This window comes from Perca fluviatilis, chromosome 17 (assembly GCF_010015445.1).
Source record: "Perca fluviatilis chromosome 17, GENO_Pfluv_1.0, whole genome shotgun sequence".
NCBI lineage: Eukaryota > Metazoa > Chordata > Actinopteri > Perciformes > Percidae > Perca > Perca fluviatilis.
This window is the reverse complement of record NC_053128.1, coordinates 16,244,462-16,269,817: the sequence shown is the minus strand read 5'-3', so window position 1 is coordinate 16,269,817 and position 25,356 is coordinate 16,244,462. Positions and strand designations below refer to the sequence as shown.

Sequence of the window (25,356 nt, the reverse complement as noted above, 5' to 3'; positions counted from 1 at the left end):
GCTTGAAATGAAGTTTGCTACAATGTAACATCTCTGGTCTCTCTTTCTTCATCTGTTCTCGAGTGAGCTGGGATGATCAATGAGATTTTGTGTACTGACTATATTATTTTATTTTATTTTTTTATTTGCATTGGCCTGGCGTTGAGCTTCGGGTCCCCCGGTGACCCTCGCGCACTGTGATGTCATTTCACGTGAACTGGCACGGGGGGGGGCTCCCAGAGACCCGTGCTGCGATCGAATGCGTTTGGACAGGCTAATACAAAATGTAAATAAACTAACCAAGTCCCCATGACAGGAAGGACAATACAAGGGTTAACTATATGTAGCTATGTGTACTGACTGTGGAAACAAATATCCTTCTGGGACAATAAATCTAAATCTGATCAAATGTACTGTAGTGAGCAACGGATAGCAAACTGTACACTGCATGCTGTTGGGCAGTGTATTAGTTTATATGTGTCCCCTCTCAATAACTACACGGTGTGTACATAACAGACTACTAATAAATATGTCCTGAGCTTGCACTTGACACTACACCATGTGTGAAGTCAATCAGATAAACGGTTGTCGAGAAAATCAAAGGATATAGACACAGACACCTTCCATTTTAGTTGGATTTAACATATTGAGTTTGAAGTCATATTTTCAATTAACTAAGTAATTAAATGTTTAGATATGTCGTTAATGACATCCCTAATTTAACTTCTTAACCTTTTTCATAATTAGCCAACAGAAGGCGGCCTTATATGATTCACATTTTTGTGTGCGTTTTCAATGGTGATTTAGTTACTTGAAAGTTAAAGCCACTTTTCATCAAGTATGTAAAAACAGACAAATAGGACTTGTGATATGACAGTATACTGTACTGTATGTACAAAGACCTCTCTTTTGAAGTAAGGTGACATTTTGTCATCACGGTTTTTTCAGCTCAGTTCCACGTTTTGGCAGATCAAGAACAACTAACACAAAAAATCCAAAGACACTTGCACATAAAACACACTATCACACGTACAAACTGACTGTCTCTGCTGTTGACTCTGACCCTGTCCATCTGTCTCCCTATGACCGTGGGTCTTTCTTCAACTTTGTGATGCTCTCGTTCTGTGAGTATGTCTTCCAAAATGGAGTGTGTGTCTCAGTCCGATTGTGTCTGCTGGTACAAATGTTAACGTGAGGAACCTTATCTAAGTGTTTTTTAAAAGGCTTTTGAATACAAGTATCAACACACAGTGTTTGCATGTGCTGTTTGTCTATGTTGATGTCTGAGTATCTGTGGATTTATGTTTTTTCTCCATCTCCATCTTCAGTGTTTCTGTGTTTCAGAGTGTGATAAAAAGATAAATGAACTGTTGATGACAGTCTAATGGTGTGGTTGATGCCTCATTCTTCCTCTTTCCTGAGGGAAAGGTATTGTTCTCTGGAGGAGTGACATTAATCGTCAATCTTGCTTGTCATTTTCTCCTCTGTCATACTCTCTCTTTCTTTACTCTCTCTTTTCACACTGCTATTTCTCCCTAGGTACCTGCAGTCTTTCTTTATTAGATGGTTTACAGAACCCATTGACAAAATCTTGACTGATAATGGAGGCCAATGCCAACATAGATATTTGAGAGTCCTCTAGCGACATACCACCCAATTATTTTTTTAGGTTTGTTGTCTGAAATAATAAAAATATGACCAAAGCATTGATATACAGTATTAATAACACACTCGGACACCAACACCGTAGGTTGCAAATATAAGAACACACATATGGCAATCCTAAATGTCATGCCATAAGCTGACATTGTAAGTAAACTACAGTATTGGAAAATGGCAATTACATTTGAGTGTACCAGCACTCAAATAGGAATAGCAATTATCAGCAAGTAGTTTCTAGTAAAGCACTGACCTATAAGGAGGATTAAAACGGTCAACAAAAACATACGTGAAATAATTACCATGACAAATCAAAAACTCTGCTGTTAATAAGTTGAATTCTCCGCTTACGCTAAAGTAATAGAATCATTGTTGGTTGTATAGATTTGACACCAATTAGTAAATATCCCTCGAGGTGTGAAATAATATAACAGCTGTCTCATACCATAGTCCAAGGTAATACAGAGGCCCAATTTAGAGTTAAATTGAAGGTCACTAATCAGTATCTCTGCCTCATCAAGTTTATAAAACAGAATCAGATGTGGAAAAGTGTCTTCTTTCTCAAATATTCGGATTCCTAATATTATACATTATTAATTCTAATGAGTTACTTGATATTTCTTGATTCTGATAGTGTGGCATGATTATATTTGAGTATTTTGAGTGATCACAGTAATATTTAGTGGATCATTTTATAACCTGATGAAATACAAATGTAGTGTCATATACATGACATGATTACATGTCAAAAAGCGAGATTTGATGCTATACAACACCTTCCCTTCTTAAAATAGCCGCCCTCTGATCCCAGTTAGCTGATGCCAGAAATCATGCTGCCACACTCACTATCAGTCGCTCCTTTTTTCTTCTTCTGTCAGATGACTCTTTTCCCCCTGTTCCATCTGTCTTATGTCACCACCATTATTAACAACTCCATCATCATTCCTCTCCTCTGCACCCAGCTCTCTCCACTTGCTGGACAAGTCCTTCACTCACAGATTTTCTCACCTTTCTTGCCTCCCACCCAACACTTCTGCCTACACCCTATTATCTCAAGTATTTTTGCTCACTGGAGTGTTATATACTCTTCTAGGTGGAGACCTGCAGACCTCCTGTGGTACCTTGGATGAAGGAGGCCTTGATGACAATATAGACTGGGAGGAGGAGAGAGAGATGGAGAGGCTGGCCTGTGAAGGAGATGACTTTGTACCTCCCAAAATCATGGTAAGATATCATATTGTTCACCAATTTAATATTAAGCTTAAATTGCCAGACTTACAAGGGACTTAGGGTTAGACTTTTTCTTTTTTTTTTAACAAATGATCAAAATCAAAGCAACTGAGGCAGCGATGTCCTTACTTTTAGTCTTATGTACAGATTAAATTAACTTGCACGGCAGCTGGATTCTCGCGGTATCACAAGATCACACAATAAGCATAGAATCCCGAGAGATCACCTATAGGCTTCAAGTAATGCCTTTGTGACCAATCAGCGTCCTGTGAGTATGGCAGTATGGGACTGGTTTAGGTGAGTGTGACATCACAGAGAGGCGCCTGTTCTTTCAAAACAATAATTCGGGCTCCTAAAGCGGTAATAGATGCTGCAATAGCACCAGTTATAATACAACTGGAGAGTAAAATCCATGTTTTCTTAAAAATGCGATGGAATATGCGGGACATTTATGCAATTTTATGCGATGAAATTGCGGGAACTGGCAAAAATTGCGGGAACTTACAAACACTGCGGATTGATGAAAAAGAGAAAAAAAAGTGATTCCCCCAATACCCTGCTTTTGGATGATGTTCACATCGCGTAATTACGTCACTTCATAACGTTCCCATGGCAACAGGGAAAAATGGCTGCTCATGTGTGAAGTAAACGGAACATTTTTCAACTTTCTGCTAAGATATATGTGACTTTTTTGCAACGAAAATCCGGGGATTATGAAATCATGCAAGCCTCGCATATGTTGCGGGGAAATCAGCATTTTATGGCGTAAGTGCGACGTATTAGAAAAAATGCGGCCCCCGATTATGCGATCGCATAATCGCGTGTTACTCTTCTATTCCCCCCAAACCTTGCTCCATTTTCTCCATCTTCCACTCTTTCCTTTCTTTGCGTCCTACTAAATCCATAATTTCTTCTGCTTATTCCCGTTTCTCTTTTTCCTTCAGCTGATCTCTTCTAAGGTCCCAAAGGCGGAGTACGTTCCCACTATAATCCGCAGGGATGACCCCTCCATCATCCCCATCCTCTATGTGAGTCGAACACACTCGGACATCGACGTGTGCATTATGGACATACCAGGCATACAAGTTGTTTCTTTAAAAAGGGATTCCATTGCTATCTAAATTAAAGCATTTAGCAATTTTAAATGATTGTGTTTTATGTGAATGCCTTTTTCCGTAGGACCACGAACATGCAACGTTTGATGATATTTTGGGTGAGTAAATATATATGAAAATGTAATTCCAATAAATGAGTGCAGTGACTAAAACTCTTAAAAAATATATTAATGATGACTTTAAGAACAGAAGATAAAATATAAAATATGGAAGTAACACCTGAAATAAATGATTGAACTGAATGAGATGATTTTAAGGCGTAAGATGTACACGTAAAACTAGTGTCCAACTAATGAAAGTTGTCTCATAAAGATACAAATGATTTGAACAAGTATAGAGACATAATTACTTTAAAATGTAGAGTCACAGATACATTTATATTCAGATAGACAGATTTATATGCTATCCTGGGATGGAGGAGTGGAGTCTGAACTCCGTGGGAGTTAAAGGTCAGAAAAATAGCTACAGGCTAAACCTAACCTGCAATCGACATCTTAGAAAATATCTTAAATGTGGCTTAATCACTCTGTTCATTTAGAACCAGTTAAAATGCTCCAAAATTAAAGAAAGAAAATGATCATCTTGCTCACAACAGAAGCACTTACTGTACATGAAATGGTCCCTAGAGCTTCCCAAGATAATAACGAACTCTGCACTGAATAAAGCTCAAACAGAGTTAGTGAGAGGACGTCAATGAATAATTTATATAGATTTCTGGTTCCCATTTTACTGTCTTTCAGTGACCGGTTTTATTTTGCTGTGACATTTCCTGCTGCATTAAGTACACACTGTTGAATTCAATTTAAACTACATCTTATATTAGTGTCTCTGCTGTCTATTATTACACCTGTACTTGAACTCACCACCCCAGAGATTTCCTTTGTGTTCATCGTTCGCATTTCTCCCCCTCTCACTACATTGTGATTTGTCTCTTTTCATATTAATATTCTTTCGGTTCTCGGTCCCTGTCGTTAACATCAATCCAACCCTTTTTCTCTATCTTGCAGAGGAAATAGAGAAAAAGCTCACAGCTTACAGGAGAGGAAGTAAGTTCTGGAGGATGCTCATCTTTTGTCAGGTAAGGAACAAGGAGACAGAATAAGTGTAATACTTTATTTCCTGTAGAAATGTAGGTTTTATTTGGGATATATGTTCACGCACTACATATGGAACTCCCTGAGTACCCAGCTAGATATGTAAAGTACCTTCCTTTGGGATGTAATCTCTCTATTTGTGTGTGTGTGTGTGTGTGTGTGTGTGTTTCTTTCTTAGGGAGGCCCTGGTCACCTGTATTTACTAAAAAATAAAGTGGCAACTTTTGCTAAGGTGGAAAAGGAGGAGGCCATGAGCCAGTAAGTTACCACTGAGTCCATCTCTGTTTGACAAGTTTATAGTAGTAGTATAGTAGTTTAGTTTATGTCTCCTATAGTCCATATATCTTGACAATTTCCATTTCCTATATCTTCTAAAGCATTAACATGCGAGGATGCTTTACAAGACATGAAAAACATGACTGAGAGCCATTAGCTAGCTGTAAAAAGAGAAGTTTTGGGGAATTATTTTATTATTAAGATACCTTTGCTGTACTTTCATTGAAGTTTTAATTCCACTGATAATCAGAAGAAGGGTTCAATCAAAAATCCTCTTGTTAAAATCTCAACCAAAAGAAACTTGCTCATTCCTAAATAAATATTCATTTTACTTTAGGCATTCAAAGGATTAAAGATTCGGACATAAATAGGTCATGTAAAATGCTCTTTACGCTATTTTCAGAATATGAATACTATTTGTCAGACTTGATTTAAATCAAAGATGTTCCACTGTGACCATCTTTGAATAGTCGATGTTAACTAGTTTCAGATATATAAAACAAAAGGCTCACCTCCTGTTCCATATGTATATTCTGTTAAAACAGCGGTTAACCAATAAAGAGTGACAAGTGCTCGACGCAGGCTTATCTTTTTAAAAGTTACATGTTGTGGATTTAATCATAGGAATTGTCGATGATTGATTATATTCAGAATGAAAATACTCGGAGGCGTGTAACTGTTGCCTTTGTCTTTGTCCAGATTCTGGAGGAGGCTTAGTCGCTTCATGAGTAAAATCAACCCAGAACCCAACATCATCCACATAATGGGATGCTATGTCCTGGGCAACCCCAACGGAGAGAAGGTACACAGACACTGATGCACACACACACACACACACACACACACACACACACACACACACACACACACACACACACACACACACGCTAGCACTAGCACTTGTGTACGTCCTAACTACACGGCAGGGCTACATAGATAGCAGAACATTGAGACAGAAAGACCTGTGGTTGGTCAGCTTGGGCTGCTTATGTTTTCTCCAAGAAAGTTGAAGAAAGGCCCATTAATCTTTTCTATTTCAGTAACACACAAGCAGCAAAGCCAGTTCCTCTTTTATCACAGTGCATGAATGTACTGTAAACACAATCACTTTGGCTATCAATGACAGTAAGACAAGACCAACCCTCCATTAGTCGCTCTTCTATCCACAATTGAATGAAAGAATGTAAACAAGATTACTGTGGAGCATACAGGCAGATAATATACGACAGATACAGAGCGGTGAAATCTGATGCAGGACTGTGAATCAATTCCTAGGCTGGTGGGACCATCACACCGTCACACAAGAGTAGAATTCCAATTAATTCATAACAAGGTCTCTGTTGATTTACACACTAAAAACTTAAGATTAAGGTGTCACACAAACTGATGTAATAACTTAAGATTCCCAAGGAATATACTGTAGATAACGTGTCAAACTCAAGGCCCGCGGGCAGAACCCGGCCCCTCACAGATTTTGATCTGGCCCGCACATCAATTTAGGTTCTCAATAAATTTTGGCCCATCTAAGTTTTTGTCACTTTTGCAGATGCATTTTTCAACCTTTTTACCACTGTTTCAGACTCTTTTGGAGGGTGCTTTTTTCTATGCTTTTTTTTTCTCCGTTGTTTTGGTTGCTTTTGCCATCTTTTTTGACGAATCTTTTCTATGAAGGCTAAGAAACTTTTTTATGACTTTTTTGGGGCTTTATGTCGTAACTGTAGGTGAGAAGACTCTATGAGACATGCAATAATACAGTCACAGATATTTGCTGTTCGGACAGACCTGCCCCCACTGCTAAAAAAAATCCTAAAGGAAACACTGCATGCTGAGTGATGCTGCACCTCTCTCTACCAGCCATGAACACATAATAAGACACATAACCACGTTAAAAAAAATAAAAACACACACACAAACAAGCTGGCAGACACACTCACGCATATGCACACAGACGCACACCACAGCCAGCGGTGTTTGTATGGCCTAACTGTCTTTTCCAGTCATGTCTGCCAAAATCCTTTGTTATATAAAGTGGATCTCTCCAGGGTTGATGGACAGTCTGGCATTCTGCAGAACAGACTGCACATCAGTTATATCTCCACCCCTACAGACAAACACACACAGCAGTTGTTTCAGGAGAGCTTGAATCCAAAACAACAAAATAGGTGCGTTTCTCTTTTCTTTTCCCAAGGCTTAGTCCCAAGATCCCAAAGTGATATTTTCACACTGGTAGCTTGTCTACTCTAGTCTTTATAAAACGTCAGTCAGAAAATAGAGTTAATGAATTTTTGCTTGTACCTCTCCGGAAGAATGTGTAAACACACATACGCTTTCAAGGATGTACAAATTTGACCAGCTGTGGCCTAATTTTTAGTGCTTTCCATCAAACCTATTCTCCATTGGCAACTATACTACACGGGCAAAAGTATGTGGACACTTGAACATTAAACAGTATATTATATAGTGCTATAACAGCATCCACTCTTTCAGGAAGTCTTGGGTTAGGAGAATTTGCTGACGTTCATCCACAGGAGCATTAGGGAGCTCAGCCATTGATGTAAGAAAATAAGGCCTGGCTCGCAGTCAGCATTACAGTTCATCCCAAAGGGGCTCTCTGCAGGCCAGTAAGTTCTCCCCCTCCTAACTGGGAAAATAATTTCTTTATGGACCTTACTTTGTGCCTGGTGGCATTATGCTCGTTCAAGATGAGCCAGGTCTGCGCAGAATCGATCACCGGCGATGATGTTTTATATAAACTTTTCATTGTTTTTGAATTGGAGGGATTTTAACTGCTATTTGTCTGATTTAAAGGCTTATTCTGTACAAACCACATGTTGTGTGGCTGATAGTTATGTTTAGAAGTCAGAGATTAAATCTGTTCAGATTACAGATCATCTACACTATTGTTAATTAAAATCAGCAACAAATCACATTTTGACAGCTACTCTGTCATAATAAAAACAACTGGAGACTTGTGTACAAGCTGATATATGGGTCTGATAACATTTTATTAAATCGGAACTAACAGGATGTGAGTGTTTCTGTGACTTCCTGTTCAGCCTGATGGCTGCTGGAAATGTTTGTAAACTGTCCAACTAGACAGCGAATTTTTGTCACCGCCCCTGGCTGCTGCCGCCTGCTCTCGTTCACTTTACAGGCGAGGCGCAGTTTATCTCGAATGAGCCTACAGTCATGTTGAAACAGCAAAGGGCCCTCCCCAAACTGCTGCCACAATGTTAGAAGTAGGCTATTGTCTAACATGCTGTATGCTGTAGCAATAGGAGTTTCCTTAATTGGAACCAAGGCTGTGTTCAGACAGACAACGAGCGAAAAATGCAGAGGGCTCCAGCAAAAAAAACTTGGGGTCGTCCAGCAAAAAAGTTGCTCAACCTTGCTCAACTTTTACTTCAACGCAATGCAACATCATTCATCAAGTTGCTGAGTTGTTCAGTCAAATATGTGCACATTCCTGGTTGATTACTTTGTAATTTGAAAAGCATAGGCTATTTTTTTGCCTCGCATTGCTGTTAACATGATTGCCACCCTGATAACTTTGAAAAAAACCTGTCTAGGTCTGGGCAATATGGCCAAAATCTTCTATCACGATATCCCTCAAAGTGGGATTCTGGTTTCATGGTACTCATTGGTACCTGAAACAACATTCTCCCACCAATGACCAAACCATGAAAAACAACCCTAGAACAAAAATACACAAAAGTATGTGTCCACATACTTTAGCCATATAGTGTATTCCACTAACTGTACATTTGTTAACTTCCTAAACAATCACATAACCTCCACCCAGAGACAGTACGTTATCAACAGAACACATCACTCCCAGCCTGTTTTGCCAAAGTTTTAATGGAGTCAGTTTGGGTCCCCAAACACAACAGTAAGGGGCAGGACTTAAATTATTAACAGCCAGAAAGTTATTTCAAATATCAAAGGGCATGTTGGGCTACAGCTTCCTGACTGCAGATTTGAAAAGCACGGCATACATATAAAGAGCCTCAAGTCACATGCTGCACATGCACACTCACTCACTGATATATGTCCACATGCTGCATATACGAACGTGCGCAGTTGTGCTTGGGGGAACTTCAATCTTGATGTGTAATAAAATGTATATTTAAGCTTAATATTGACATGGCTGCAGCCATGCTAGAGTGGATTGACTTGAGAGAGGTCAATTAAACCACCACCATTCTTGTTTGAAAGGTAAAAACACAAAGGTTAACTCATGATTAATAAAATCACTCAGCAAGCACAACAAAGCTAATTTTTAAATGATAATTGTGTTTTTTTGTTGATATGAATGTCATTTAATGTAAGAAATGAATGTTTGCTGCATTTCTCTTTTGCGTTTTGAATCTGATGAGAAAAAAAAAAAAAAAAAAAGGTGACAAGGCCAAATCAATTTGCTGATGTAAGAGGGGTGGATGTTGCTGCCTTGTGATTACTGGAAAACACAGTTATACACAGTTACTGTATAAGGCTGCACTTCAGCAACAAAGACCACAACACTTAAGAAACGTAATGTTTTAAAACACAGTTTTGAGGATGCAGGAATAAAAATAGGCTGGGGATGGAGAACAGCCGGTCAAAGAGGCAGTCTGACCCAGTTTTCATTCAGAGATTTTCAAGCATGTTTCGGTTTTCTCAGCACAATATCTGCATCAGTTTTGACAACAGCCACTGAAGAGCTAGCAAGAAGCCACACAGGACAGACTACCCAACTTGCAAAACATTATTTGAGTTTTTTAATTTGCCTCCAGCTCTTTCTGCACTAAAGACAAAACACGCTGCCTGCTTCTCCCTAACCATTCTCTCATCCACATCTGGCATGCAGCCATCTTCTTTCAGCTTTTTCAAAGGACTGCAAACACAAGGAATGAAAGCTGCTTTTTCTTCACCACCTCCATTTTAACATCATAAAGTGAAAAACAAAAGCGCATTCGGCCTTTGATTTCCCTGACAGAGGGTTATCGAGACCCGTCGTGACTAAATTGGAGCGAGAAATCAGTAAGCTTCAATTTTTAATGGGCATGGCACCGCGTCAGTGAGACACTGCAGAATAACCTAAAATTGCTATTCTGCAATTAAACAGTCATCATGTAATTAGAGATGTAATTAATGATTACTACATCTGCTGTGATTACACTCACTATTGATTAATCCATCATTTCAGGTCAAAGTGCTTGTTTTGTCCAACCAACAGTCCAAAACCCCAAAGTATTTCATCTAAATTATATAATACTGAGACAAATCTGCAGATTCTCACATTTGAGAAACTGTAACTTGAAAATACTTCACAATCTTGGTTGATGGATGACATGGTGTGTGCATAGACTGTAAATATTAATGGACAACGCATCCGGTTCGGCAAAGTGCTGCAAATGCGGAAGTGCCTTAAACCTGCATTCTATCTGAATTCCAGCAGGGGGCGACACGTGCGGTTGCAAAAGGAGGTCGGTTTCTGTAGAAGTCTATGAGAAAGTGACCCACTTCTCACTTGATTTATTACCTCAGTAAACATTTTCATAATGAGTTTATGGTCTCAATCGCTAGTTTTAAGTCTTCTGCAACACAGAATGATGTTAATTTTTTGTATTATGGTTTCGTTGATTTTAAAATCGGCGATAAAGCAGGGGGTGTTTTAGGTCGTGGCTATGATGTGATTGCCACTGATGTGTGTAACGTAGAGTGTAAGGGCTCCTCCCTCACTCCTCCCTCTCGTCTAAAATTGTCACACACGGTGTGTGTCATCCATTAATTTTTTTAAGCAACTAATCATTCAGTGCTAATTTTCATATTGTGGTATGCGAAAAAACACTTTCAGGACTACAAATGCAAGAAATCCATGACCATCTCAAATCGTTCTAATGTACAGATAAATTCAGTTTGATTTTAATCTTTCTTTGAATTTCCTGAACATGGGACTCTTCAATAGGGATATAGTCTGGATCAATGGAAGTGCATTTCCAGGATAAAGCCTGACATCTGGCGCGAATGGAGGGAATGATTGTAAAGATTTACAAAGAATATGTTTATGGCATTTATCTAACTGGGACGTTTTGGGACTGATTGGTGGGGATTGCTGTGGACGAATTACACACAGCGATACACTGGTAAGAGCAAATTATGTCTAACCATGTATCCAGCTAATTTAAATAGCTCACATAACTGTATTGTGTAAACAGTTAACTTTGTTTAATATTGTATGTAGCGTTTTCTTTTCAGGGTGCAAATGTTCCACCAAAACAAGTTTCATACAGAGACTATTTTGCAGAGGCACCATCGCTGCATCTGGAACTTAGCACCGCCCAAGACGATTGTGATTGGTTTAAAGAAATGCAAACAACCCAGAGCGTTTTTTTTTCTCCTATCCTAGAATGTATCTGTGGTGTAGCCAGACCTTACTCCACAGCGCTGTGGAGATAGGTCTGGCAATGCAGGACTACTAGGGATATGACAGGGACCGGGCTCCTACTCTGAATCTTTTACAAGCTCTGCTGTTTCATGGAAAAACAGGGAGGAGTTACCTGCTCAGGAAGAATTGCCATATGTCTCTTTGGCAGTAATGACCTGGATTCATTGCTGTTTTTGTTCTGTGTGTGTGTGTGTGTGTGTTCATTCATGTAGGGCTGCAACAACGAATCGATAAAATCGATAAAATTCTATTATTAAAAACGTTGCCAACGAATTTCCATTGACATATAGCGAATTTCATTATCGATTCGTTGTGTCGCGCAAAAGTTACGCCACTCAGTCACGGATATAAAAAAATTTAGTTGAGCGCAGAGCGGAGCAGCGCGGAGCGAAAGAAAAGAAAAAAGAGCAGAGCGGGTTTGAGAAAATACGGAGAGAGACCGGAGAGACCCGTCACATTGTTCTGAAACACATGGCGGAGGCAGATAAATCAGTATGACTTAAGTCATCCAAGGTGTGGGAGCACTTCACACTAAATAAATTGAAAACGTGTTAATTGCAAGATAAGCAAAAGCGACACGGCATGGCACACCACGGTGATGATTCAGCACCTAAAACGTAGCTAAACATGTTGGAGTCCTTGATGAGGAGGAAGGGAGTTCAACAGCACGGTAAAGTCACCACACAATCCTACTTCTGTTCCGTTTTGAAGTGAGGAACGTATCGTCCGTCCAGTAGCTCTTCTGGTGCTGCTGTGCTGTTTACTCGTTGTCCAGCTGACTAGCATGACAAGCTAGCGTTAGCTCGTTAATAACAGTAGTAAAGCAAGACTAAAGCTACTGTTTTATTAACTCGCCTTTTTTGTCCCATTCATTTTTTTTAATCTGTTGTCATGTATATATTCTGTGCTTTGTCCCATATCGGTTATTGTTGACAAATTTGTGTGTGTTGTATAAATGAACTTAACTTGCACTTACTACAATGATGGTAATAATTTAATGAATAAGCTTTGTGTGTGTGTGTGTGTGTGTGTGTGTGTGTGTGTGTGTGTGTGTGTGTCTTGTCTTGTCTGTATCTGCTCTTGGGTTACTTACCTTTACACAACTATTAACTAAAACAACAAGTATGTATGTAAGTATGTATTGAGTTGATGTAAATGGTTTTTTTTATCCGATTCATCGATTAATCGAAAAAATAATCGACAGATTAATCGATTATTAAAATAATCGTTAGTTGCAGCCCTACATTCATGTGATAAAAGAGAGGCTTTGCTGCTTGTGTGTTACTGAAAATAGAAAACATTAATGGGCCTTTCTTCAACTTTCTTGGAGAAAACATAAGCAGCCCAAGTTGACCAACCACAGGTCTTGCGGTCTCTATGCTGTATCTCTGTAGCCCTGCCGTGTAGTTAGGAGGTACACAAGTGCTAGTGCTATGCCGTAATCTGGACACTGGAGCAAAACTAGTCAATAACTGACTAATCCCTAAATAATCATATCTTCTGTGAAATACTGTGTGCTTGTTGGCATCTTTTCTGAGTTAATATGCACATTTTGAATATGTGCTCTGGCTTGAAACTTTAGTGGTGTTAAAGATGAGCTTTCTTCTGTGTGTGTGTGTGTGTCTGTGTGTGTGTGTTGTGTCTGAAGATGCATTCTCCCCTGCTGCGATAGTATCCAAGTGCAGTAGGATTAATTGGTGTTTGCTTTCTTATCTTGGGCCAACAGCTGTTCCAGAAATTGAAGAATCTGATGAGGCCTTATTCTGTTGAGTTTGAGTCGCCGCTGGAGCTGTCTGCACAGGGTGGGTCTGAACAAACATACAAACACACCCCAAACATGCAGATCACACGGACACACGCGTGCATAGTGATACACATACACGAATATACACATGACGAATCCAGTGCAGTATATGGAATATTTGTGAACAAACTTGAATGTCTTGCATTAACACCTGTTGGAGGATTTTACTCAAACAGCTGTTTTCTTATTTTAATTGAAATATAATTTTATATTATATATACTTGCTGTAACGGATGACGGTTGGGCCTGCTAATCCGGCTAAGGGAACTACCACACAGATAGCCACTGCCAAGCCTCCTAGTCACCAACACCAGATCGATCACACACAAAATGGATGAGCTACAAATACACATGGAACTGCTGTATGATGATTATCACAGAAACCTGGCTGAACACACGGCAGCTAGCAGGGCGAGCTAGCTACTGGCAGGATAGAGACAGGGTAGCTAGGTGAATTTAAACAATGTCTGAGTTGAAAACGCATCTTGTTGTCACAAAAGGGCCCTGTTCATGTTGCACAGACATGCATTTTGTGTCTGTTAAGAGGCACAAAGGCACTCTAAAACTTGCCCTGACAACTGCCGTTTTAGCTAAGTGGAAGCTCGTAGACGTAGCTGCAGCTACTCTGTGTTGACCGCACCGATTCGGCTCGGGTTTTTTTTTTTATATCGACTGTACTCGCATATTTATAACGATCAAGATTAACGTAAAAATTGGCCAGAATTCTCCTTTAAGTTTTCCACAGAGTATCCCCTCCTGTACTTTTGGTGCCCATTAGAGGTCCCAACCTCTGCACCCCTGATGATTTACAATATACACATAACAGAGGCAATAACAGTTAAAAAGAACAGAAATCAATTTTCACAGGCAAACTGTGGTAAAAACAAGAAACTAATTAAGAAATGTGTTAAATTCAATGTCATATCAAACCACGCTAAACTTTCATCCCATACAAATCAACCCTGTCTCCTAGAATTTACCACTTATTTGCAAATGTTTAGAGGCGACCTTAACGCCACCAGAGTTATAGTTTATATCAACATTATGCTTTTAAACATATCTGGAAAGTTGCAGAATGTCAATATGCAATGTTAATTTGCAAATAATGAATTCAGCTCTTGCAATACAATATCCACTTATAGCACCTAAAGCATGATTGAAGTTTTTATGTTTATGTTTATGTTTAGGCACTCAGCTCTTGTTAAGGAAAAGATTGTGATCTTGGTATGTCGTATGGTATATTCTGCTTCCATAATGCGTGATTCAAACTTCTCCTGTCTCATTTACCATTCAAGGCAAAGAGGTGATTGAGTTGTACTTCGACTTCCGCCTCTACCGGCTTTGGAAGACACGGCAGCACTCCAAACTCTTGGAGTATGAGGAATTTTTGTGACGAAGAAACATGGATAAATGATCCAGTGTCACGAGGAACCAGTTAAAAACTGGTCCAATGACTGAACATTGCTCAACTATAGTGCTCGACTCAATATAAACATACCTGCTTTCATTCTGGAGAGGACCGGGAGAGGAGGAAGAGGGATGACAGGCAGGACAAGCACGCTGAAGACAAACTAAATTATGCTGTGCCTCTGCTCCTCCTCATTTTCAGTGTAAGGATCAAAGACTAACGGAAAGGGCCGAAGAAATACACACAAAAGAAAAAATGAGGAAAAAGCAGAGACAACTGTACTGTCCACATCTTAGTCACCAATTCCCTTTGCCTCTTGAGTTTGAAAGCAAAAGGAAAAGCAAAAATTAAAATGTGTAAAAAGCAAATATCATTTTAGTCCCATCTTTGTTGCAAAGACACACTTTTTGAGGCTGATGCGCTTCAGAAAAATCGCTCATTCTGCCATAATGTGGTTCTGTGTTTTGACTGAACCTCTCAGATGATCTCAGACCCCCGGAGACATACATATACAGGTACATAAATAATCCATATGTCGATGTGTGTATATATCACATGAATATATTAGCATAGCTTTAGTCATGCAAATAATACTCTATATGAGAATAATGATGCATCATTTATTTTTGATGTGCATTGTTGTGCAGTTTCATATGGAAATACTTTGGAATAACTCAGGTTTTAGCCATGAAGTAATTAATCTGTTTGTCTATTCTATCAAGATATTGTAATCTTCATCGCCATTGCTTGGAATGAATGTATTATCTCTCTAGACATGTATCTTCTGTTTGAGGAATTGAGCTTCATGTTTTGGTAAAAAAAAAGAAAAAAAAGAAGAAAAAGAAAGTGCAGATTTTGTGTGTGAGTGTGTGCGTTTTCCATGTCAAAAAAAAGAAAACATGCAGATGTGTTGTGTGCATTTTCTCTTTCTGCTATTTTGTTGAAGCAAAAATAATTGTTTGTTTGTTGTATCACCTTCACCCCCATTTTCCTCTCTTTCTGTCACATATACACAAAGACAGTCTAGCATGATTGATGATGTCAAGAGGGATGTAACAGCCATCCAAATGCTCCTGCCACTGTAGTGTATGAGTTGCCCTACTGATCCCTCCTGCTCTTTCGCAGAAGGTTCAGGCCACTTAGTCAGCCCCTGTCAACAGCGCCAGCTGCTCTCACTATCTGCTAAACACTCTTGGCTTCTCTTAATGGCAACCAAACGAGCTTCCGCCAGCTCTCACTTCACTGGGCTGTGATCCAGTCTGAGGACCCGAGTTCTCTGAATTAAACAGATCTGCCAGGGGTTTAAGCTGTTAACAGCCATCTGCTGCCCCTGCCAGGTGTCAGCTAGTCAAAAGGCCAGAAATACGCACTGAGTGCGTGTCTTGTGTCCGAGAGACAGTCGCACCACCTGAGTGACCTGAGCTGTCTCACATACTGTAGATTAAGGATGGGCAAATGTGGAGAGCAGCAGCTGAGCCTACTGCTGGACAGCAATCTGAAACAATGCGCAAGTGCTCTCTCACACACACACACACACACACACACACACACACACACACACAGAGAAAACACTTGGGCTGGGACGAAAGGAAATTCGAAGAAGATTCGAAGATGTCTTCTGACAAAATAATCCTGGTCATGTCATTGAGACTTCAAATTTATAACAGAAATCCTTTGTTACAAACTGCCAGTGTGGAGCTTGAAAGATGTGGTTTATGCCAGGATCAGACTAAATTACTTTTTTGTCTTTCACGACAGTCCCTATGTCAGATTAGACAGATAATAGTGCCATAAATTCTTTCTGTGTCTTGGACGGAAGAGTGGAAACACTACAAGTATGGCAGCGACCAGCCCCCCGACTGATTATCACGTGCTGTCGTCAAGATCACGAGCAAGTTCATACAGTAGGTCGTCGGACACTCACAAAAATCTTTTAGAACTCACGGAAATATTTTAATTTGACAGTAGTTGTCGATCTGAAATATAGACTAGGCTATTTCCTGCATAAACAACATAACAACACCTAAACTTGTGACACTCCAAAAGCACAAAAGTCTCAATTTCTAGTATCAGTTTATTTGATTTCTCAGGTTGACATGTTTGAGCAAAAGGCTCTGCTTAAGGCAGATACGATTGCTGAAATGCCTCACCCAAAAACAAGCTGCAGCCAGAGTATTGAGCTTTTGCTCTTTAAGAGTGCTGCTATGCAAGTTTTTATGTGTCTGACTTTTGAATAAAAAAATGCTGCCGCATTTCAGCCGTAAATTTTACCTATGTGGCAGCAATCCAAGGAGACATTGCTAAGTCACGCCACGGCTCACTGCTCAACCAATCACAGCAGTGTCCCACAACGGCCCCTGAATGTCAGCGAACCATCGCTGCAGCGCAACACTGCTAAGTGTGATTTCAAAGCCGGTCATTGAGTGTTCGCATAGGTAACTGGCGTACAGAAAGTTTACAGAGGGCACAAGGAAAAAGATTTGAGTTATTAAATAAAAGCCAGTGGTCCCAGCCCTGCATAACATATACACAAGAGATACTCTACATCTGTGTACTGTAAGTTAAATACTTTTCAATTTGTCGTTATTTGTGTGGATGTGTTAATATTTGGAGCATTATGTGTAGGCTTCTTTTGTGTTGAAGTCAACCAATCTCACTGGTGTGCTCTCTATCTCTCTACTGGCAGAACTCATTGCTCATTTTTTTGCTTTTGCCCTCTCTCTGACATTGCAGTGCTGGCCTACAGTTTGTCTGGCACAGACAAGTGCTCTCTCAGCCTGAGTCACGCAGTACATGCTTTCACTCCAGATTTAAAATGCAACACTTACACAACCTGTCATATCACTGAGCCATTTTAATTCCAGCAGAAGCATTAAGCTGCCGAATTCTCAAAGACGCTGCCCTCAACAGCTGCTGGGTTTAATGAAATATGTTTTCAGAACTTTACACCCTGGGTATCATTTTGACATCAGAAACATGGACACCGGTTAATAAATTTTTTTTAAAACGCAGCAATATGATGGATTCTGTCAATTCAAAAAGCGTTTTTCTTATGCCATAGAACACATCACAAAAAAATCTCATATACGGTCTATAAAGAAATGACTAGTAATTAATCTTCTGTTTGAATCTATCGGGCTGAACTGACCGTGATGTGAAGAGCATTCTGACTCAGGAGTTTGAGAGAGCTATCTTGTTTTCTTCTTCAGCAAAAAAAAAGAAAAGAAACCCAACCCATTTCAACGGAAATCTAATTAAAGATGCAAACGTGTCTATTTGTCTTTCTCTTGTCTGTGTTGTATTATTTGCCTTTTCTTTTTCTTTCACATACTGGGAAAATCAAACAAAAAAGGAGCAATGTCTCTGAAATCTGACCTCCTGTTTAATTAAAAACGTGTGTAAAACAGACTTGAGCTTAAAGATGTAGGAGATACAGATACTGCAGTTTGATTGAACTGCACAGAAAAAAATAGCTAATTTTATCATTTCAATGACTTCAATTTCCCATCTCTGATTATCCAAAAGAACACATATGAAACTCCACTATCATCACTACTCTGTGTTATGTAACTGAACAAGGTTCCCCATTTTTAAACATGAGAGCTGTGACAACCATAACAGGCATGTTTCTATTGTTTTGCAACAACCCCCCATTTGACGTTTTAGAGAACTTCTGCTCCAAATTGCTCCAATTTGGTCCAGTTTAAAATTAATATGGTTCATGTTAACTTCACATTGGATTCAATTCCTCAATTAAAATTGCTTGGTGCTTTTAATACAGTGTGCAGATCTTTTGTCTGAAACTTCATAGCAGGGCTGTACAAGAAAAAGCTGACTGGGTGTACTTGTGTGTAAAGAATTCCACTTGAATCGAACTGTGGACAGTAAGGGGTCAGTGCACAGGTCAAATGAAAGCGTTTTCTCAGCCCGACCTCTAACGAATGGCTTTCTATAGACTGATTCATGCAAAGCCGTAGCAGATTGGAGAAAGGTGGATGGAAGAGGCTAGTTTATAATGAAGATAGTCATTTAATGATTATTTGAATAGGGACAGATGCTACAACATAGACGTGTGTGCAACAAATCTCCAATGTACAGCATCACAGCATTCATAGCTATTGCTAGTTTCCAATGCCCGTTCCTAGAGGAGAGAAACAGTCTACCGTGAATTAAAGAGGTGGTTTAACAGTTTTCTCTCTGTGTGGAATACAACTCTGAGTTCAGCCTCAGTGCCAGAAATTAATTGGAAGCACATGGGAGACAGAAAGAGATGTAGACAGAAACAACACGTATTTTGAATTATTTTGTCTGAGGTGAAACTTAGTATGTGAAAATGCAGATAAGGCAGTCCTGACAGAACCAAAAGTAGTTTTAAGGTGCCTTATCTTTCGGTCCCAGAAACGCCTCGATCCCTAATCACCATGCACTCTGCCTCATATCTTCATCTCTTTTTATTCTCTCCACTCAAATAAACACTGAGTTTGATATGCAAAACAGAGTTTGCAAACATCACAGTTTGTTAATATTCAATTGCAAACCATTCGGCCCAGTCCACACAGTATATCCCGATTGTCTCGAGGCTTAAAATCCACTTCTTTCCCTACTGCAGCACCAAATTTTACAAACTTTCCTTTCACGTCTCTGTGGCAGACACAAACATGACCGACTACAGAGGAAAAAGTTGAGTGAAAATGCATGTGTGTAAAGAGACAAGAGTAAAACTTTATGTTAACATACACAGTTAACGGAAGTTAGCATCCCATAGTAGGAGTACTCAAAGAAGCCGTTATCTTAAAGCAACACTATGTAACTTTTCCCCCTTTGGTCCCCCTACAGGTTGGAAACGGAATTGTCCATTACATTACATTGTCCAGTTCATTCGAACTACAGACCCGAGGCGACCCGATCTGGCAAACTTGCACAATGTAATGTAATGGACAATTCCGCTTCCAACCTGTAGGGGGACCAAAGCGGGAAAAGTTAACTAGTGTTGTTTTAAGCTGTTCTCCTGAGCCTTTAGCATATCTGCATTGTACTTCCTGAGGCTACAAACTGCAGAGTGCATGAAGAGGCCATGCCTAGTTTAACAGGGATAATATGGTACTCTTACACATCTGGTACTAGGCGTGTGTTTTTCCATCAAACAATTGGTATTTGTATCTGCAATAACCAGTGATGGAGAAAGTATTCACTATCCTTAAAGGTGCTGTACTCAAAATACTGAAAAAAGGTGTCTGGGATTGCCTCCCCATGGCTCTCACAAACCGTTCCCCAACTCATCAAATAAACACCCCTCGCGATACTGACACAATTCACTCACAAGTACTAACTTGCACGCATGGCCGAACCGGCTATCAAAACAAAGAACAGAGAAGCCATAACAACACACAGAGGGAGTGAGCAAATATTTGTTTGTGGCTATATTAATGTTCTGAATGTCGAGTAGAAAGCTACTAGCATGGCTTGTAATGGCAGGCAAGACACTAAGACATTACAAATAAAATGAAAAGTCATCACATTGTACCTCTAAATCAAAGTCATGCAGACAAAAACATGTAAATCAGCAGTCTAAAACTAAAAAGAAAATGCATTTAATACAGCGCTATTCTCATTCAAACTTCAGTGTTCCTCATCCTCTCCATAAAGCAGAAGATAATGAGTTTACAGCACACAGCTACAGGCAATCAGACTCCTCCTGGTGGGGGGTTCCTGGCGAGTGGAAAGAGGAAAAAGGGAGAGTGACGATAATAAACTTCCACCCCAAAACCACAAGATACATATCCACACACCAGCTATTTATAGACTCTACTATATGTGGAACACCATGCTCAACCACAGTGCAGCGCTGCAGTGGTTAAACCACGGTAGATGCATCGACTTAACACCTGATATGCCGCTAAGCAGCAGATAATTATTAAGTTAAATAGATTAGGGGAGAGCGGGGTAAGTTGTCACATAGGTAAGTTGTCACACTGTTCATAACTCCACCACTAAGTCAAAATCAGGACCTACAAAGAACAAGGCAGCTAAAAGAAAAGAAATTATACAAGAGTCATCATCAGATGATGAAGAGTGCTTCTGCCTCGTCTTTTTGGAGCCAAAAGAGACGTGTCAAATGCAACAAATGGGCCCATGACGCTTGCACCTCAGGCCAGGCAATTTATGTGTGCCATAATTGTGACTCTGAGATGAGTCTGATTAGTCAAATACAAATAAAAATCTGTTTAGTTCAGAGGTTAAACATGTTAAGTTAAGCAAGTTATCTGCAGCATTCCATTCAGTTATCATGGATATATGTGCAAGCCAGAGAACATTCAAAGTAAAGTGGTCTTGCCACTTAATGTGTTTTGATTGAAATGTGTATTGTTTTTCCAGATTCTCTAGGCATGATTGTTTATATTTCCAGTTCTGGTTTGAATTTAAAAATTAAAATCAATATTCACAAATAAGTAATTGTGTTCTTATTTTTAGATAATCTAGTGTGACAACTTACCCGCCGATTGTCACAAGTGCACATTCTCTATTGAACAGTCTACAACTCCATAATGAGATAAGATATAAAAATGTTATGAATACAACATATGTTCGCCAGACTTCTTTCTTTGATTGTGTATGACATTTATACCATTGTGATGTATGGTGCTCAGTAAATGTTAGACAGTGTGAGAAGTGTGACAACAAGCCCCGCTCACCCCTACTTTTTCAAAAATCACGTCTTCAGCAGACAATCTCTTCTTATGAAATGCTATGTACTATGTAGTGTGATAAGAAACAGGTGACCATCAGTACGTGGATATAAGCTTAAGGTTGGAAATGAAAAATCTCAAAACAGGAGATCAGATAGATATTTAGATATTATAAAATGAAGACCAGTAAAGCAAGCTGACAAAAAAAAGCATTGCTTTTGAATGAAACATTTCTCTAATGCTCAGCTGAATCTGAAGAGTGTGGAGAAAGAGTGAATTGATTGCCTGTGTGACAATGGCCATTGTTGAGTTTCCCATCAGGCATGTGTAACATTACTAGATCCTCGAAAACAAAGGAAAGAACCAAGGTTGCCATGATACTAATTCAGCCACCACCCAACATGAAACATGAAAGCGTCATAAGCCAAACAACAACCATAACAAAACTTAGCTCAGCCACCAATATTAAAAGATAGATAGATAGATAGATAGATAGATAAGATAGATAGATAGATAGATAGATAGATAGATAGATAGATAGATAGATAGATAGATAGATAAGACATCATCCAGATGTAAGTAAAAGTAGCAAGTTCTTACCTTGGTGCAGCAGTTAACGTTATCTCTTTGGCACGCATGTGTTGTCCTTCCACAGCAGGAGTGGAAACTCCACTTAGGGCTTGAAGTGGCCGATAAGCTAACGTTACTCGATCCACAACTAGGCAGCAACAGCGAGGAGTACATTATTCCTCCACAAAGACGTCGCGAATCAACACAATGTGGCTATTGGTAGGTTAGCTTGTTAATGACGTTACAGCTGCACAGACAAGTGGAAGTTTAAATACCCCGCCTAATTACGAAGGGTGCGTTTGATATATGTTACAGTCAGTGGCGTAGGTGGAGTGTGAGTGAATCGCCAGCAGTGATGGGAGAATTGTACTCGGATTATGTACTGTACTGTAAATTTCAACAAGATAGTAGTATACTAGCTAATAGCAAACGTACTCATTAGGCAGAGTGGCGCATTTCAGAATAATGTAACGTTATAGCCTATGCTGATTATTAGATTATAATGTTTATGCATTAAAGTATCACTTTCATTTATCTGCTGGGTAACTTGACTTCCCCCACGGGGATCATTACAGTTTATCTTAATCTCTAATATTAGGCCTACATGATCATTTATTTGTTGATTATATTTTGTATAATGAATCTGAAGATGCTAAAGTTTTCAAATACATAAGAAACTTTCTAAAGTATAAAGTAGCAGGAAATGGATATACTCAAGTAAAGTAAAAGTACCTCAAAATTGTACTTACCTACTTGAGTAAAGGTACTTATTCCACCACTGAGTAAAAGTAAAAGGAAATACCACACTACAAAAATACCAAAAGACTTAAGAAATGTGCACCACTGGAAATAGCCTGCAGGCTTTGTTTAACTATTCATCTTTTTAGAATACCAAAAGCAACAGTCACAATATGTACCAGCCTTGTATTCCATGTTGAAAATTCCAAATGGTCTCAATTCAAACATGCATTATTTGGCATTTGGGCAGAATTAAAGGGCACTGTACACATATCAAGCATTGTTTTGTTTTTTTTAAACTCATGCTGGTTCATAGTAATGAAGATTGTGTACCATATCACATCCTCATATTCCAGTGGATTAGATCTGGATTCATATTTCAAATATGGCTCAGCTTTAGGCAAACATGGATAAAGAATTTCCCATCTGCTAACAATATGTTCAGTAAGGATATTGAGATTGTGAGTATTTTGCGTGTGAGTCATTCCTCCACTTCTGTTTTCACTTCTTGGAGAAGTCTTATATTTTTTTCCCAGTATCAATTTTAACACTTACATTAGAATTTTAGAATGATTGGTTATTTTGTGAAATGACTTTAAACTTAAAAACGATGTGTTGATCTCTGAATCTCCCTTTCCTATAGAAATACTACACACAAAGACTTCATTGTTCAAATCTGAAATGAACAAAGTCTGACTAAGATATGGACCTGCAAGTTCATTTCTATTCAGCAGCTACTTCCTGTATCTTTAATTTTCATGACTGATGTCAAGTGGCTCCAATCTTTTTTCTTTTTTTTAATCTCACTTTAAAGGCTTTTTATAGCATAATTCACATAGTCTTTTAATCTTTCCAAGTGCAGCACTGGAAGCAAGTTAATTTGGTTTTGCTCTGTTACTAATTGAAAGGTTGTTTTGCTCTTTATTATACTGTTCTAATTGCTCAAACTTTTGATGTTATGATCTTTCTTTTTGAAAGCAAGAGAAAAGGCAGAAGTAGGTCTAAGCATAGCGTAGTTTTACAGAATGCTGAGCAAGCCTTTTGTTGTATAGTTTGAGTGCAATTTTTGTTCTTTTCTTACCACGGGCAGCCTGCAGCAGGTAAACAATTAACTGAGCATGAAGACTGAAGGCTCAGATTCTGTCACAATCAGCACTTCTCATTTGCTGATGTGGGGTTTTAGGCTCCCTTATGTACCTCAGTGGGGAGCATAACACCACAAGACCCAAAGTGGCATCCAAGCTACATTTACACTTGTATGATGAACACTTTTTCAGCAGTGAAGCCTGATTTGTGACGGCTTCAGCCCCAGAGACTTGACCAATTTCAAACCCTTTGGATTTTTTTCTGCTGATGTTTTGATGTTCACGGCTGTTTGTAAAATGGCTGATGCTCAACTGTTGTTAAGCTCTTCACATTTATAACTCACTGGTTTACTGTGTGCCTCAAACAGCGTTTTCTATTTGGATGTTAGTATCATAAAAATAAAAATCCCAATGAAATAATTTTGTCCCGTTCCCGTATTTGTCTGATATAAGATTTACTTTTTGGTGTGTTTAATTTATATTAACTTGATATTTATATAATATTTATATTAGCATTAATCTCAATAACAAATTAATCTGTCAAAATAATTGAGAACCTAAAAGTTATCAGTCATTCCAGTCTTATCACTTGGACAGATGAACGGCAATGCTATGAAATCATCACAAGAGGTCAGTGTCACACTTTGTTTCCCAAGATGGTTCAAACCTTCTGAAGTGTGGAGACTGAAGGTCAAATTACATATGTTGACATATTTTCCAAACCAAAAGCTGTAAAATGCAGGTGGCACAAAGGCCAAATCAAGTCAACATCATGATTAAACTAGGAAAACTATTCTATGGGAGATTAAGGCATCGCCTAGTAGATAGGAGTTAGTAAATATTTTCATTATTGGTACTTTGAATCATGGATTTATTTCTAACATGCTCTTTCTTCTTATTTTAATCTTTTGAGGACACAAAATCATTTACTTTTCACATTAAAACATTTTCTAAATGGACATTGGTAACACAGAGATGTAATGTAAATATGTTGCACCATTACTATGAAAAGAAATGTAAATGCCTCTGACAAACCCGCAAACTCATGTAGCACTTCTGAGGAACATCATTTCAACAGCATTTCTCTTTTATCAGAAAATTAAGAGAGAAACCCATATCTGTTTGGCTAAAGTCTAACTCAGGATAATAAGATCAAACTTTTGTTTTTGTTTTCTTTTGCACACAATTTGGACTCTTTTTCAGTTTGCTTGATGTCAGCATCTAGTGGCAATTAGAAAAACTGCATCTTCAGTCACTAAGGTATTACTGTAACTTCTGCATTTAA

At 38.9% G+C, this 25,356-nt stretch overlaps 1 protein-coding gene and 1 long non-coding RNA gene across 8 annotated transcripts in view; one reads left to right on the top strand and one right to left on the bottom strand.

Moving 5' to 3' along the window:
* The window catches only part of LOC120545627 (NMDA receptor synaptonuclear signaling and neuronal migration factor), a 44,300-nt gene extending 28,329 nt beyond the window's left edge, over positions 1 to 15,971 (top strand). For all 7 annotated transcript variants that reach the window (XM_039780151.1, XM_039780152.1, XM_039780148.1 and 4 more), the window contains 8 exons: positions 2,732 to 2,862; positions 3,813 to 3,896; positions 4,048 to 4,081; positions 4,991 to 5,061; positions 5,256 to 5,335; positions 6,053 to 6,155; positions 13,507 to 13,582; positions 14,880 to 15,971. In XM_039780151.1, coding sequence (XP_039636085.1) covers positions 2,732 to 2,862; positions 3,813 to 3,896; positions 4,048 to 4,081; positions 4,991 to 5,061; positions 5,256 to 5,335; positions 6,053 to 6,155; positions 13,507 to 13,582; positions 14,880 to 14,977 — 677 coding nt within the window. In that variant the 3' untranslated portion in view covers positions 14,978 to 15,971. The remainder of the gene's footprint in view (positions 1 to 2,731; positions 2,863 to 3,812; positions 3,897 to 4,047; positions 4,082 to 4,990; positions 5,062 to 5,255; positions 5,336 to 6,052; positions 6,156 to 13,506; positions 13,583 to 14,879) is intronic.
* A 4,581-nt stretch (positions 15,972 to 20,552) lies between these two features.
* Positions 20,553 to 22,490, bottom strand: LOC120545783. Its single transcript, XR_005636743.1, has 2 exons — positions 22,279 to 22,490; positions 20,553 to 20,701 (listed from the first exon to the last, which is right to left on the bottom strand). It is a non-coding gene; the product is annotated as an uncharacterized LOC120545783 (long non-coding RNA).
* Positions 22,491 to 25,356: the final 2,866 nt, after the last annotated feature.